General features: G+C 37.8%; 1 protein-coding gene across 1 annotated transcript; it reads left to right on the top strand.

The window, feature by feature from the left end:
- The first annotated feature begins 31 nt into the window (after positions 1-31).
- Positions 32-3,937, top strand: LOC113016158 (uncharacterized). Its single transcript, XM_026158763.1, has 3 exons — positions 32-591; positions 1,966-2,060; positions 2,172-3,937. The coding sequence occupies exons 1-3, from the start codon at positions 393-395 to the stop codon at positions 2,784-2,786; spliced, it is 909 nt and encodes a 302-aa protein (XP_026014548.1). The 5' UTR covers positions 32-392; the 3' UTR covers positions 2,787-3,937.
- Positions 3,938-13,762: the final 9,825 nt, after the last annotated feature.

The raw sequence follows: 13,762 nt of genomic DNA, 5'->3' as shown, positions 1-13,762 counted from the left end.
AGCAATTTCAAGGTCTAATTGAAATGTTTCCTTGGGAGCAAGATGTCGCTTCGGTATGGGAGAGAAGAGCAACAGATGAGGCAACTCTGTGGAAGATGTTGCCATGAGGTTTGTATCTGTGCCTTTTGGGCACTGCGGAGATGTTTGCTCTGCTCTGCAGCCTCATTTCCAGCTGCATGAATGAGCCATTTTGAACGAACGCTCCTCTCAGCCTGGGATGTAGTGAAACAGAGACACCTAGTGGGCAAAGTTCGTTACTGCATTATGAACATTATGGAATTAACGAGTGAAAGTGAAACTAACAGAAAACTGGTTTAGTGTGGCCGAAAAACGCGGGAGTATCTAACCGTTATGTCGACGCTTCAGTGCTAATGTAGCATAACAAAAGGGTAATGGAGACCGACTCCTGGGAGAACAGCAGGACGGTGGTTGTCTCCGGTGTTCCCAATGTGTTGCCCCCCGGCAGGATAACTGATAAGCTGACCATTCACTTCCAAAGCACCCGGAAGAGTGATGGAGGAGACGTCGAAAAGGTCAAATATCCCACCAACATGGACGGAGTTGCGTTTGTCACTTTTGAAAACGAAGAAGGTAAATTAGCAGGTGGTGGCTAAAGGCAGGCTATAGGCTAACATGTCGCTACTGATAGTGTGTAAAGCTGTGCGTCCTTCAATAAATACATTAATGACAACAAGCAGTTTTTGAGGGTGTCCCCTTCCAACCAACAAAAGCTAATCTGCGTATGAGCAGTTCTTCCAGCGCTCAGTGAGTTAAATGAAGTTGCCCAAAAAGCTGCTCTTAAAAAGTTGTCCACTCTTCGCTAATTTAAGCTAAATGTTACTGCAATACTTCAAATTTTGATTTCAGTCCGTTTCCAAGTAAACCCAGGGCCAGTATCGCCGACACTTTCAGCCTATACAGGCTGTATGATGATTTATGAGATGACTCATCAGTTTGTAAACAATGAACACTTTTTAATGACCGCTTACTGTGATTTTTACTTTTCACAATAAGTCACCGCATGTAAATGTGCCTGTCTCTGAAGCACTTTAGATTCGGCCCAACTCTTCAAAAAATAGAAAAAGAAAAGAAAAGCAGTCTGTTTTCTTCAATTTATGATTTTTGTGTTCACAGTTCTAAAATAAAAAACAATGTAGCAAACAACATCTTAAAACTTCATAGTGTTGTGACAACACTCATGTATACAGATATTTTACTACAATAAAGGCCTAAAAACAACGTACAGTTGAATCTGTATGTACTGTCTTCTATCAAAAATATGAAGTTTATTTCAGTTCAGACACATTATCATTGCTGCATAACATACAGCCTGTTGTTTAACTCTAAAGCCGGGTGTATTGTTTATTGTACAATGGGATTATTAGAAATTAAAATAGTGCTCCCTGATTGGTGCAGTGTTCCAGTTACCTTAGTCAGACAATACAGTCTGCTTTATGAGTTTGAACATATTCTGTTTTTTTTAAAATAGGAGACTTATTTCCGGAGCTCTGTGAATGTAATAATAAATGACAGACACAAACTAAGGCCACCTTATCCATGTGGAATTGCAAATACCTAAAGGGCTTACACAAACTGTTTCGTCATTGTCAAACATATCTGCTATTTTTCACTATAATTGGTACCCACGGGAACCAATTTCAGTTTCCCCTGAGAACCACTTTTACATTATGCTGAGTGGAAAGGGTAATGTATGAATGAAACATTTGATTTTTGTATGATCTGCAGCTTGGATGTGTGCCTAACTGATGAATGGATTAATCTGATATTATCAAAGTGATGTACTGTTATATAAAAGCTAACATTAGACTGGTAGATAATGAGTCGAGTCAAGCTCTGTGCACTCTGAGTGACAAAAAAAGTGTGCTAGCTTTGTGGGTTCATGAGGCATCATTATAACAATGACCTGGGTAGAGACCACAGCAGAACTGTGCTAACTTTTGGCAGATGCAGCGAGGGTGGTGGAAAAGAAGCAGCATATTATGACAGACAGCCAGTTTCCTGAAGACTTCGTCCTCACTGTGTTTCCCTTCAGCACAGATGTAAGTATCAGTGTGATTTTAAAACACCATGCCTACTTAAGTCACTTGCTTTTGATAAGCTTTTGATTGCAAAATAAAAGTTTCTAATTCAAGCACGTTTCTGTGGTGCAGGTGTTTTTCTACGTCCCAAGCGCTACGGTTGATCTTTCTATATTCGGCGGCAATCGGGACTTGGTGATTGAGAGCCTGCGGTCAGCTCACAGATCGCTGCGTTTTCGTCCTGTGCCCCAGGAGAGGAAAGTCTTCATTGAGGGGCCTTTTGCAGCTGTCCAAGCCCTGAGAGGGGACCTCATTCGCAGAGCCAATGAGCTTCAATCTGCAGTCACAGTCCAAACTGCTGGTATTAACCCAAGAGAAACTGGTCATAATACGAGGTTAATATCTCATCACAAGTATGTCGACTCTGTAAGCCACAGCAGCTCTAAGAGGGAACCCGCAAGCAGCTTATCAACATTATCAACACAGAGCCCAGGTAAGGCAAATGAAATCCAAAGACTTCTCTCAAAGACTCAAAATGCCTCCTTGAGGCAAAAAGTTTCCTCTGAGAGTTTGGCTCCAGGGAGGATTTTGAAAGCACGCATCAATGGAAAGGACAAACTGGAAGGTCAGCCAACAGAACAAAGAAAGGCCAACCACATACAAGTGGTCGAGAAGGAAATCAAAGCATCTTCCTTATCGGGCCTTCCTCAACCAGTATATCGCAATATCAACAACAGAGCCTTATAATGACAGTGCCTCACAAAAACATCCCAGAGCAGGCAAGATTTCAGCCACAGAGATTAGAAGAGAGGGTGATTTGGGGTCTCACCAGAGCAGCATGGGCTGTTTGAAGAATCCAAGCAGCTCAGCAGTGAGAAGTAAGCTCCAGACTGAATTTAAAGATGTCTCAAAAACCTCGGAGAGATATACTGAAGGTCCCACAGTGGCGTGTGGAGTCTCTCCGGAAGGTCAGGATGATATCTGGGTTGACTCTTACATATTCAGATACATCAAAACATTTCACAAGAAGGAGTTGGGCAGATGCTTTGCGGGCACTGACTTATCTGTCAGGTATGTTGTAGAAACTGACCTCATGCAAATATCGTTGACTGAGCAGCAACGTTCCAAGGTGACCTCAGGAGTCCAGAAAGCCATCCAGAAACTGAAAACTTTGTTTGAGTTTTAGCAATCAATCTTAAGAGTTCATAAGATATTTTACCATGAGGTGGGGCTGTCGGATAAATATCTAATAAATCAGATCTGTGGTGTTTTCAGTTTCCAGTTTGACGATGTTCTTTACATATTTGAGGACTCCTGCATTAAAGCCATCAGCCCCTCAGTCCCTAGTCTGCTGTTCAATAAGAAAATAAAAGAAGGAATAATTAAATTCAAAGACACTCTTGTAAATTTCAGGCAATCTAGTAGGAATCATGAACGGGTGTAGTTTAATCACTGACCACAAGGGGGAGTAGTTTTCTCTTCGCAAACCCTTCCCAACACTGAAATCTATATTTATCTTGTTATTGTTACAGATGCACTGATTGTTGTTTGATACTGACACTGCGAGTTTTCATTTGAGCAGCTAATGATTAGAACTATAGAAATAAATTATACAGTACTGATGCGATATTTCATCAGTACTGTATAATTTGTGTTTTTGCTTTTTCTCTCTGTTTCTATGGTGAAGCTTCCCCTTTGTTTATGGATGGGTTAATAATTAAGCCTTTAAACAGCAATCCAGACTCTCTTCTCATAGCAGTGGGGATAAGTCTTAGTTACCCCTCTTCACATCTTAATTAAAGACAAAACATAGACAAACATCGACAGATGTCAGCCTGTCTCACATGACCAAATCATTTAGTCACATATTATGTGAAATTAAATTAAAACAAAACTGATTTGTCTGTGTGGATTTTCTTGATGATTATTAAGTTTTTTATTATTAGCATTTTTAAGCATTATTAGTATTTGAGAATTTACTACAGTGACATCTGTTCTACATTTCTTTGTCTTTAGGATTTTACTACTTCGTGTCCATGAACCCTCGTTTTACTGGAATGCAAGGCCTGCATTGGGCAGCAGGGGGCGGTAGAGTACTTTCATCTATACTGTGGGCTGTGTATAAATAGAGACACTGTAGCTGCCATGACTCGCCTCAATAAAGCAATTATGGAGGCTGGGTTTGGCGAGCAGGGTGCAGATTGGCAGGCGAATGATATCAGTTGGATGTCCCATTATACATCATCTCCCCTCCACACACATACAGAGTGTTACAACACAGTGTTGCACCTTTTCCAAGGAAGTACGCATTACATGTTATGTGTAGAAGGTTTTTTGTTTCTTTTTTTGGTTTGCAATTATTCAGACGAGCTTGCTGCACAGCCTCAATAATTGATTCATTATGTAAAAATAAGCCACATCACCGTAATAAACACACACAAACACAATCAGTCATCTCCCAGACGCACTCACTCTTACTTGTTACCATAGAAACGTAGTGGAAGAGGTTGGCAAGCTGCAACGTTGGGCGTCGTTAAGGGAAGCTCTTGAATACAATGAAAACAACCATGCGGGCGAAGGAATTACATTTCCAACAAAAGAACCCTTCATCAAAGACGAGCAGAAGAGAGGCCACCGCCTGGTAACACCCAGACCTCTCTCCTACCCCTCTGATAGCACATCTTGAACAATTAGCCATCATTGGGGTGGGGGCTGGAGTTATTGTGGTAGAACAGAATGAGTCAACAAGCAGACGGCATGAATTATTTTTCCTGAAATGGTTCCGACTCTGGCCTTTCATCGCACCCACCCTCCTCATTATGCATAAAGTGTAATTAGGTACCAGCATTTTTGAATATATTAAGCATGTGTGACTTTCATGATGGAGGTCAGAAACAGTAGCAGGCCAAAAAAGGAAGCATTAGTGGAAATCTCAAGGACGTTTGCATCAGGAACGAGGTCTTCTGGGCTTCAAACCTGTAATTGGGCCTCTGAACCCTGTGCCTCTGATGAATGTTATTGTTCACACTTCACATTAGAAAATGACTCAAACCACTACAAACACTGACTGCAAATATATGCAGAATGACCACAAAGCAACCACAAAACAACAACAAACAGACAAAGTGACTATAAAGATAACAACTTCAAGAACAAACCAAGTGACGGACAAAATTACAAAGACAGTTACTACAAAAAGAACAAATAAACTACAAAAGGTTGGAAATCAATTTTTAAATAAGCATAATGATCAGAAAAACTAAAGGAACAAGCAAAGTTACTGGAAAGATCAAACGAAACAAAATTGTAGAAATTACAAAGGCATTCACATTGACTAAAAACAAGCAAAGAGCAAAAAAAAAAAAAACACTACAAAGGGCATGCAAAATGGGATCCAAAACAACAGAATAACTAACTCAATTATATACAAAGTTACTACAAAATGAAACAAAACAAATAACCATTCTGATCTAATTATTTGGTTACAAAGAGGCAAAAGATCAGAATATTACAAAAACGTAAAAGTAGCAGAAGACAGAATTATAGAAAACTACAAAGGTTCAAACAACTACAACAAAAGCAAAATTACTGGAAAGAATGGAAAACACAAACACACAAAATGACTTCAAGAGGACCCAAACAACTGCAAATTGATACGAAATGAAACTCGAAATTATGCAAAAAACAAACAAATAAAACAAGTGAAAGTGTCTAAAAAGGGGGGAAAGGTAATAAAACAACAACAAAAACCTACAAATTACAAAATAAAAACAAATTACTACAAAGAGGTACAAAATGACTACAAAACTAAAATAAAATTATACAAAAGAACTACAAGCACATACCACCAGAGATGGGCAGTAACATGTTAAAGTAATCTGTTACTGTAATCCAATTACTTTAATTCAAGTAACGAGTAAAGTAAGGGATTACTATTGCAAAAAAAGTAATTAGATTACTTAGGGCTGCTCAATTAATCGAATTTTAATCACGATTACGATCTGGGCTTTCAACGATCATTAAAAATGACTGAGCCGATTATTAGCCCCTCCCTCATTTATCCGCGACACCTTAAAGGCCGGTCCATGAAAATATTGTCGGGCATAAACCGGTCCATGGCGCAAAAAAGGTTGGAGACCGCTGATTAAGAGGACCCGAGGGAAGCTCGGAAAGCTAAGCAGAAGTTATTTGGAGAGGAGAGTGACTGCCGTTGGTTGAAAAGAGAGGTAAAAAAAAAAACTTCAGTGGTGTTGCACACTATTTTATATTCTTTTTTAAAGTCATTGTTAACCCTTTAAAGCCGGTCAGAGCAGCACGCTCCGTTTTGTGTAACTATTTTTAAATCCCTGTAGAACCTGAACCGTGTAAGCTAGCGCAATAATTTGTTTTGCATACAAAACCGGAGGAGTTGTACTTACATCTGATGCCATCAGCTTGTCCTCGGTCACGGTTTCGTTCCACATATAGCTTTGCAAAAATTGCATAAAAAGCGCTTGCAGGAACAAAAACATAATATTCCAGAAACACGCTTTGCCGATCCGATCAGCTGTTCGTAACACTTCCCACAGTGAAACAGACGTCAGCGCGAACTATCGCATGTCCGCCATTTCCTGCCCGAAACCAGAAGTGACGTCATTTTCGCGGAAATGTAGTTTTTTACTTGTAGGCCTTAAAAGCCTATACTGGTCATGTTTGACTTTTCTGAATAGTTTCTGGGATGCTTAGAACTCGAATTGCACTGCTGGAAATAGTTTATTTTGATGCACCTGCTGTTTTCTTTGCAAATTTGCATCATAGGATTGTTTTTTGTTTGTTTTTTTTCCTGCAGTATATAAAAATTGGTGTATCTCCAAAATAAAACTATGAAGACACTCAAAATAAGTTTCCTGTTGTTGTAAACTATTTTTTTGCAACTTTTTTGTATTTAAAGTTTTGAGGGATAACCTCTTAAATTTCTCCAAGTAGAAATATATGTAAAAAAACAAACAAAAACGATTTTCAATTTTTTTTTGTAGTTTATTGCACTTTTTTGCAATTAATGTACTTACTATGGACTTAATGCATACATATTATTAAAATATGGGCTATAACAGTTGTATAGCAACTTGAAATGCTCCCATAAATGGCACTACAACATGTAAAAAAAATAATATAAGCTCTGGCGGACTTGGTTCTATAGTAGGTCTTAAAGGGTTAAATAAATATCGTCAAATAATCGAGATCTCAATTTCAGTGAAAATAATCGTGATTATCATTTTTGCCATAATCGAGCAGCCCTAAGATTACTGTTACTTTCCCGTAAGCACACTGCATTACAGTGTTACTAAACTGTCGTGATTTTGTTTGTGGGTGTCTCATGACAATGACGTACGAGTGTGCGACGCCCGTGGAGGCAACAGATGTGTGCAGATCAACAATGGATAAAACGAACTGTGGGAGAGAGTACGACCATGCAGCATTTAAAGCATGGACGTACTCACATTACTGAGCTTGATTCCGTGAAAAGTGACAAAAACAGTAGCGTTCGCTATACACTCTGCGTTGGAAGAAAACTTCTTTGTACGACGAAAAATGAAACTTTAAATCTGAGCAAGCACCGAGCTCGCTGCCACAGGAATGTGAAATTCACAGAAAAAAACCCCGGATCCTCCCACTGACATGACCGCTGTGGCACTGGGAAAACCTCTTGCTAAACAGGTGACAATAGATTTAAGAGCGGCAGGACTCAGTGCTGCTGAGTCTTTGATTGTGTGGATGCCTTAGACATCCACACTATTGAGTTCCTGTTTCTCTTTATTGTGTGGATGCTTTAAGCATCCACACTATTGAGTTCCTCTTGATACTTCCGTACACTTTTTGGCACTTAACTACTTCCACAATTTTCAGCCGATTTTCACCGTTCAAATTCTAAACTATTCTGCTATTTCTGCTAATGTGTGCTATGTCTTTTGGTATTTTTCACTATTATACTTTTTAAAATATTAAGCTTAATTTGTCACATTGAAATGAATGGGAAACTTCTGCAATTCTGCTAAAATTTTCTTGTTTTTGAAACTTAACTACTTCCTCATATTTTCACGTAGAACAACCATTCAAACTTTAAAATGTTCTCAAATTATTGGGCTATTCAGGTATAAATCAGCTTTTTCAAATCATTTACTGTTTTACTTTTATGCCTCTTAAAGTTTTCAGTTGCAAAATTGTGATTTTTCACAAAATACATGCGTTGTTATGGTTTCTATGCACTTGGCTTCCAGTGTGCCACTGAAGGTTTTGCAGTCTTCTCTTCATGTCTGAACAACTTCTTGCTACTTGCTCAATTTTCACTCAACTTCCACAAATTATACATCAAAACGTAGGTATTTTTGCTGGCCTTCCGAAAATGTCACTATCATTGTTGTGGGATTTATAGAATTTTGGCAAATCTCCTCAGACCAACACAAAGTCGCAAAACTCTCCATAGAAAGTCAATGGAGAGTTTGTTCAAAATCACCACTTGATTTCTGTAATGAGAGGCATATTCGAATCGTCATATCTCCTTAATGAAGCAAAGTTAAGACATAAGGCTTGTCCCAGTATATCTTCAGACACTCCTGACGCTCACAATTCAAGAATTATTTTCTCACCTATTACCGTTCTGAAATGAGTTAGACTTGTTTGAGGGTAGGAAATTCGTCCTTCGCTCAGATTTCTTCAGATTTCAAACTCTGGAAATGAGGCACTTTTTTCTCTCATCATATCTTTTTAATGGATTTCCACAGAGACCTGAAAATTTCCATGATTGTTCACCAAAGCCTGCTGTCTCTTACGGTGAAAGAATGATATTGATACTCCAAATAGATTTAGAATTACCAAAGGTTGTTTGAGAGCAAGTCAAGGCAGTTTTTGCTTCGCCTCTACTCAGTTACAGTGTATTACAAGTCATATATCTTTAATAATTTATATTTTATCTCTGAATTATGAAGACCTGAAGATTCCCCCATCTCTTCTGAACAAAACGATGTCTGAATGACCGTTCTAGCCCCTACGGTTAGGAAATTATGGCCATTTGTTCGAGGGGAATCCTGAATGTCAGAAATACACTGAAGAAAACTCACACCTCTCTCTGTGTCTGTGTGTGTAAGGGCTGACTACAGCAGGTGCAGCTAATTTAACTGACCTACATATACCAAGCCCAGACTCTCAACAGCTCCTGTTCCCTTTACTGTCTGTGTATGTGTGTCTGTGTATCAATATTTGTCCTATGTTTAAGTATTACTCCTCAATCATAGTATTTCTGCTAAAGCAAAGTACTTCTACTACATCTTAGTACTTCTGCTAAATCATAGTATTTCTGCTAAATCATAGTATTTTTGCAAAATCATGGTATTTGTGCAAAATCATGGTTTTGGGGCTAAATCATAATATTTCTGTTATTTTATAATATATGTGCTGAATATATTATATGTGCCAAATCATAGTATTTATCCCAAATTATAGTATTTATGCCAAATTATAGTATTTGTACTGAAACATAGTACTTCTGCCCAATCATAGTATTTGTACCCAATCATAGTATTTCTGCTAAATCATAGCATGTGTGCCAAATCATGGTATTTATGTAAAAACATAGTATGTCTGCAAAACCATAGTATATCTCTTATGTTATAGTATTACTACTAAGGCATAGTATTTCTGCCAAATCATAGTATTTGTACTAAATCATAGTACTTGTGCCAAATCATAGTATTTGTTGCACATCAGTATTGGAACCAAAACAGTATTTGTCCGAAAGCATCGTATTTGTATGGAGTCATAGTTTTTCTTCTAAATCATAGTATCTCAATCAAATCTCAGTAGTTGTGTTAAAACGCAGTATTATTGCCAAATCACAGTATTTCTGCCAAGTCATAGTATTTGTACCCAATCATAGTATTTGTGCCATGTCATCGTATTTGTGCCGAATCATGGTATTTTTGCCAAATCGTGGTATTTGTGCCCAATTAATAATTCTGTTATATTATAGTATTACTACTAAGTCGTAGAATATCTGTTATGTTATAGTGTATCTGCGGAATATAGTATGTGTGCCAAATCATAGTATTTATACCAAATCACAGTATTTGTGCTAAAACATAGTATTTCTGCCATATTGTGGTATTTGTGCAAGAACATTGAACTGTTATGTTATAGTATTACTACTAAGTCATAGTATTTCTGCGTTGTTATAGTATTTGTGCTAAAACGTAGTATCTCTGCCAAGTCATAGAATTACTGCAATTTCATAGTTTTTTTAGGAAATCTGTTATGTTATAGTATTACTACTAAGTCATAGTATTTCTGCCAAATCATAGTATTTGTGTGAATTTGTATACTGTAATATCACTGTATTATGTAGTAGCTAAGTAGGGGGCTGACTGTTTACTAAGTGCATCAGTGTAAATAGGTCATCTCTTGTGTTGGAGTGCCCTCTTGTGGCGCCTTTTGGGTAGTGCCTTAGTAAACGTGAACCCTGTAAGAAGTGGTATCATATGAGAACCGGTTTGGCGCAGTGAGATGAGTATGAGATGAAATTCTGCTGATTTACCTCTTTTCTGCCCAAATTCTGCTGATTCACCTCTTTTCTGCAACATTTTCAGCCTTTCCACCTCTTATCAGCACAATTCTCAGCAGCTTCCGCTCATTTCAGCACAATTGTCAGTCTCTCCACCTCTTCTTTGTGAGAAAGTGTTTGGCTCAGTGAGCTAAATAACCGCCCTTAGACCAGAAGGGCCAGGTTCGAATCTTGCTCAGGGCAATGTTTTTTTGTTTTTGTTTTTTTTGTTTCAACTTTTTCAGCTTTTTTCTGCAGACATCTTCAGCGTTAAGGCATCCACACAGCATTTTCGCAGGAAATGCAAATTCTTCTAGTTCTTTATTATTCTAGTTGCTTCCGTACGTTTTTTGGACCGCTACTCCCACAGCTTTTGTGCTATTTTCACCGTTCAAATCTTAAAAAATTCTGCTCTTTCTGCTAATGGGTGCTATATCTTTTGGTGCTCATAACTTCTATACTTTTTGAGATATTGATTTTTCTTTTCAATATTTTTTGCCCTTTTTTGCATATTATCAGTGGCCTCACTGATTTTCCTTGCCGGCTTGACCTGTGTTTTAGCTCAGTGAGATGAGCGTCCGTTCTCAGACTGGGAGGCCCGGGTTCAAATCCCGCTTATGGCAACATTTCTTTCAGTCAACAGTTAAACTTTTTTTTAACTCTTTTCACCACAAATTTAAGCTTTTTCAGCCCTTTTCAGCACAATTTTCAGTTTTTTCACCACTTTTCAGCACAAATACCAGCTTTTTCAGCTGTTTTCAGCAAAAACCTCTTTTCAGCAGAATTCTGCTCATTCAACTCTTTTCAGCAGAAATTCTGCTGATTGAACTCTTTTCAGCAGAATTTTCACCTCTTTTATGCCCAAATTCTGCTTATTCATCTCTTCTGAAAAACTTTCAGCCTTTTCACCTCTTATTAGCACAAATCTCAGCTGTTTTCAGAAAAAACTCTTTTGAGCAGAAATTCTGCTGATTCATCTCTTTGCAGCTCATCTTTTTGCTTCCTTACCTCTTTTCTGCAAAGTTTTTAGCCTTTTCACCTCTTATCAGCACAATTCTAAGCAGCTTCTGCTAATTTCACCAGAATTGTCAGTCTATCCACCTCTATTTGTTAGAAGGAGATTGGCGCACTGAGGTGAGACGCTGCCTTTAGATCAGAAGGGCCAGGTTCGAATCCTGCTCAGGGCAATGTTTTTTTGTTTTTGTTTTTTCAACTTTTTCAGCTTTTTTCAGCCGACATCTTCAGCGTTAAGGCATCCACACAGCATTTTCGCAGGAAATGCAAATTTTTCTAGTTTGATTTAGTTTTTGCTGTTTTACTTGCATCTGTTTGAAAGAGTGAGTGTAAACACACAAAGCTTTGTTTTATTTTATATGCTGGAATATACAGAAAATAGGTTTAAATGTTAAACAAATTTCTTCCAGTCAGACACTGTTGCATATAATTATATTTTTGCTTAATTCAATGTGCATAAAGTTAAAAGATTAAAACTAATAAAACACGTTTTTTTAAAAGAGACTTTTTCATTTGATTCAATTTTATATGATGGATTATGCAGAAAAAATTGAATTGGGCTTAAAGGTCTGTTGCTTTGTTCAGGTTGTATATCATGTTTTTAAAAAGTAACTAATTGCTTTTGAAAATAAGTAATTAGTAAAGTGAAAGGATTACCTTCTTGGAGGAGTAATTAGTAAATAATTACTATTTTCAAGTAACTTGACCAACACTGCATACCACAACTACAAAGATACAAATGGTCACCAAACAACTATAAAAACATACAAATCAAATACAATAAATAAATAAACAAATAACAACAACAACAAAAGAAACAGCCTAAAAGGGTAAATTACTACAGAGATACCAAAATAGCGCAAACAGAAAAAATGACAAATGAACTACAGAAAATAGCAAAATGCTACAAAACCTGTTTAAAGAGACTCAAAACAGCTACAAGAAAATGCAAAATTACTTTAAAAAAACAAAACAAGGCCCCAAAAATCCAGAGAACATTTCAACTATGGGTAAAGTATCGCAAGAGAAGAGTAAGAGCCTTTGTTCTCCAAATCCTCTGTGGATCGGATGTTACCTATCAGCACACGACTATTCGCTGTTTTAATTTAAAGTGTGTATTTTTGTGCGGTTGTGCTCAGGCGCACACATCATGGAGGTCAAAGGTCAGAGAGAGAAGCAGCAGGCCTCTACATCATTCCTTTTCCACAGTTTGGAATAGAGCTTCAGGTGATGGATAGCATTCTTCAGGCAATGTGTGTGTGTGCACGTCACAGTCACAAATTACGTCTTAATGACTCTCTTTACAGATCATCACCCTGCCCGGGAGAAGGGAAGCAGGCGGGGATATGAGTCGCCCCCCCCCCCTGCTGCTCTGCCTAAATGCAGTAGTGCATGGGTATTAGCAAGCTGTGATGGAAGAGCCTTGTAGGAGAAATTGGGGGCAGCAGACCAGGAAAATGGTTTGTGTGTTATCCGTGGAGAAAAGGACAAATGGTGTTTAATTGGTCTGACAACATATGACCCACAATGTAAGCATAGTGAATCACCGTGGAATTTTGCAGTTGGTACGCAAGTGTGACTGACAGTCAATGTTTAACATGCATCTCCTCCATTGCATTCATTATGGTGTTATTAACCGTCTCGTATATCTTTATTTCAGTTATTTACTTCTTTTCAATATTTGGGAGCCATACTTTAAGAATAAAAATATTAACATCACTTTCAAAGAGTAAGAAGTTGATAGCATTAGGACTATCACTACATCACATTTGTACTCCACATAGAGCCCAAAAGAATTCACAGACATTTCAAATATCATTGCAGGATTGAAACAGAAGTTGGAAACAATAACACCACCAGTCTTTTTTTATATTTATTGTGTGTTCTCTTTTTCCTTTTTGGCAAATAAATTATACTCACACGTGTGCAGGGAGTTCAAGAATGAATCTAACCAACCGCTTTTTGTAGTTTTGCCTCTGTACAGCACTACACTAAATTTTAAATCAGACAACCAAGAGGAGATTAAAGTATGAATTGTTGGAATCGACTGTAGGGGTCTTTAGAGGAAAAACTACAAAACATGTGCAATTGTCCAAATTCCTGTCTGTTGCTAATTATGTCATTTTTTCTTTTCATT

This window comes from Astatotilapia calliptera, chromosome 23, assembly GCF_900246225.1.
Source record: "Astatotilapia calliptera chromosome 23, fAstCal1.2, whole genome shotgun sequence".
Lineage (NCBI taxonomy): Eukaryota > Metazoa > Chordata > Actinopteri > Cichliformes > Cichlidae > Astatotilapia > Astatotilapia calliptera.
The sequence above is the reverse complement of the archived record's forward strand: the minus strand, read 5'-3'. Positions and strand labels throughout refer to the sequence as shown.

Coding starts and splice junctions, on each gene's coding strand:
- LOC113016158 (XM_026158763.1), top strand. CDS start 393: ATGGAGACCGACTCCTGGGAGAACAGCAGGACGGTGGTTGTCTCCGGT. Junction 592..1,965: donor CACTTTTGAAAACGAAGAAG/GTAAATTAGCAG, acceptor AACTTTTGGCAG/ATGCAGCGAGGGTGGTGGAA. Junction 2,061..2,171: donor TGTTTCCCTTCAGCACAGAT/GTAAGTATCAGT, acceptor TCTGTGGTGCAG/GTGTTTTTCTACGTCCCAAG.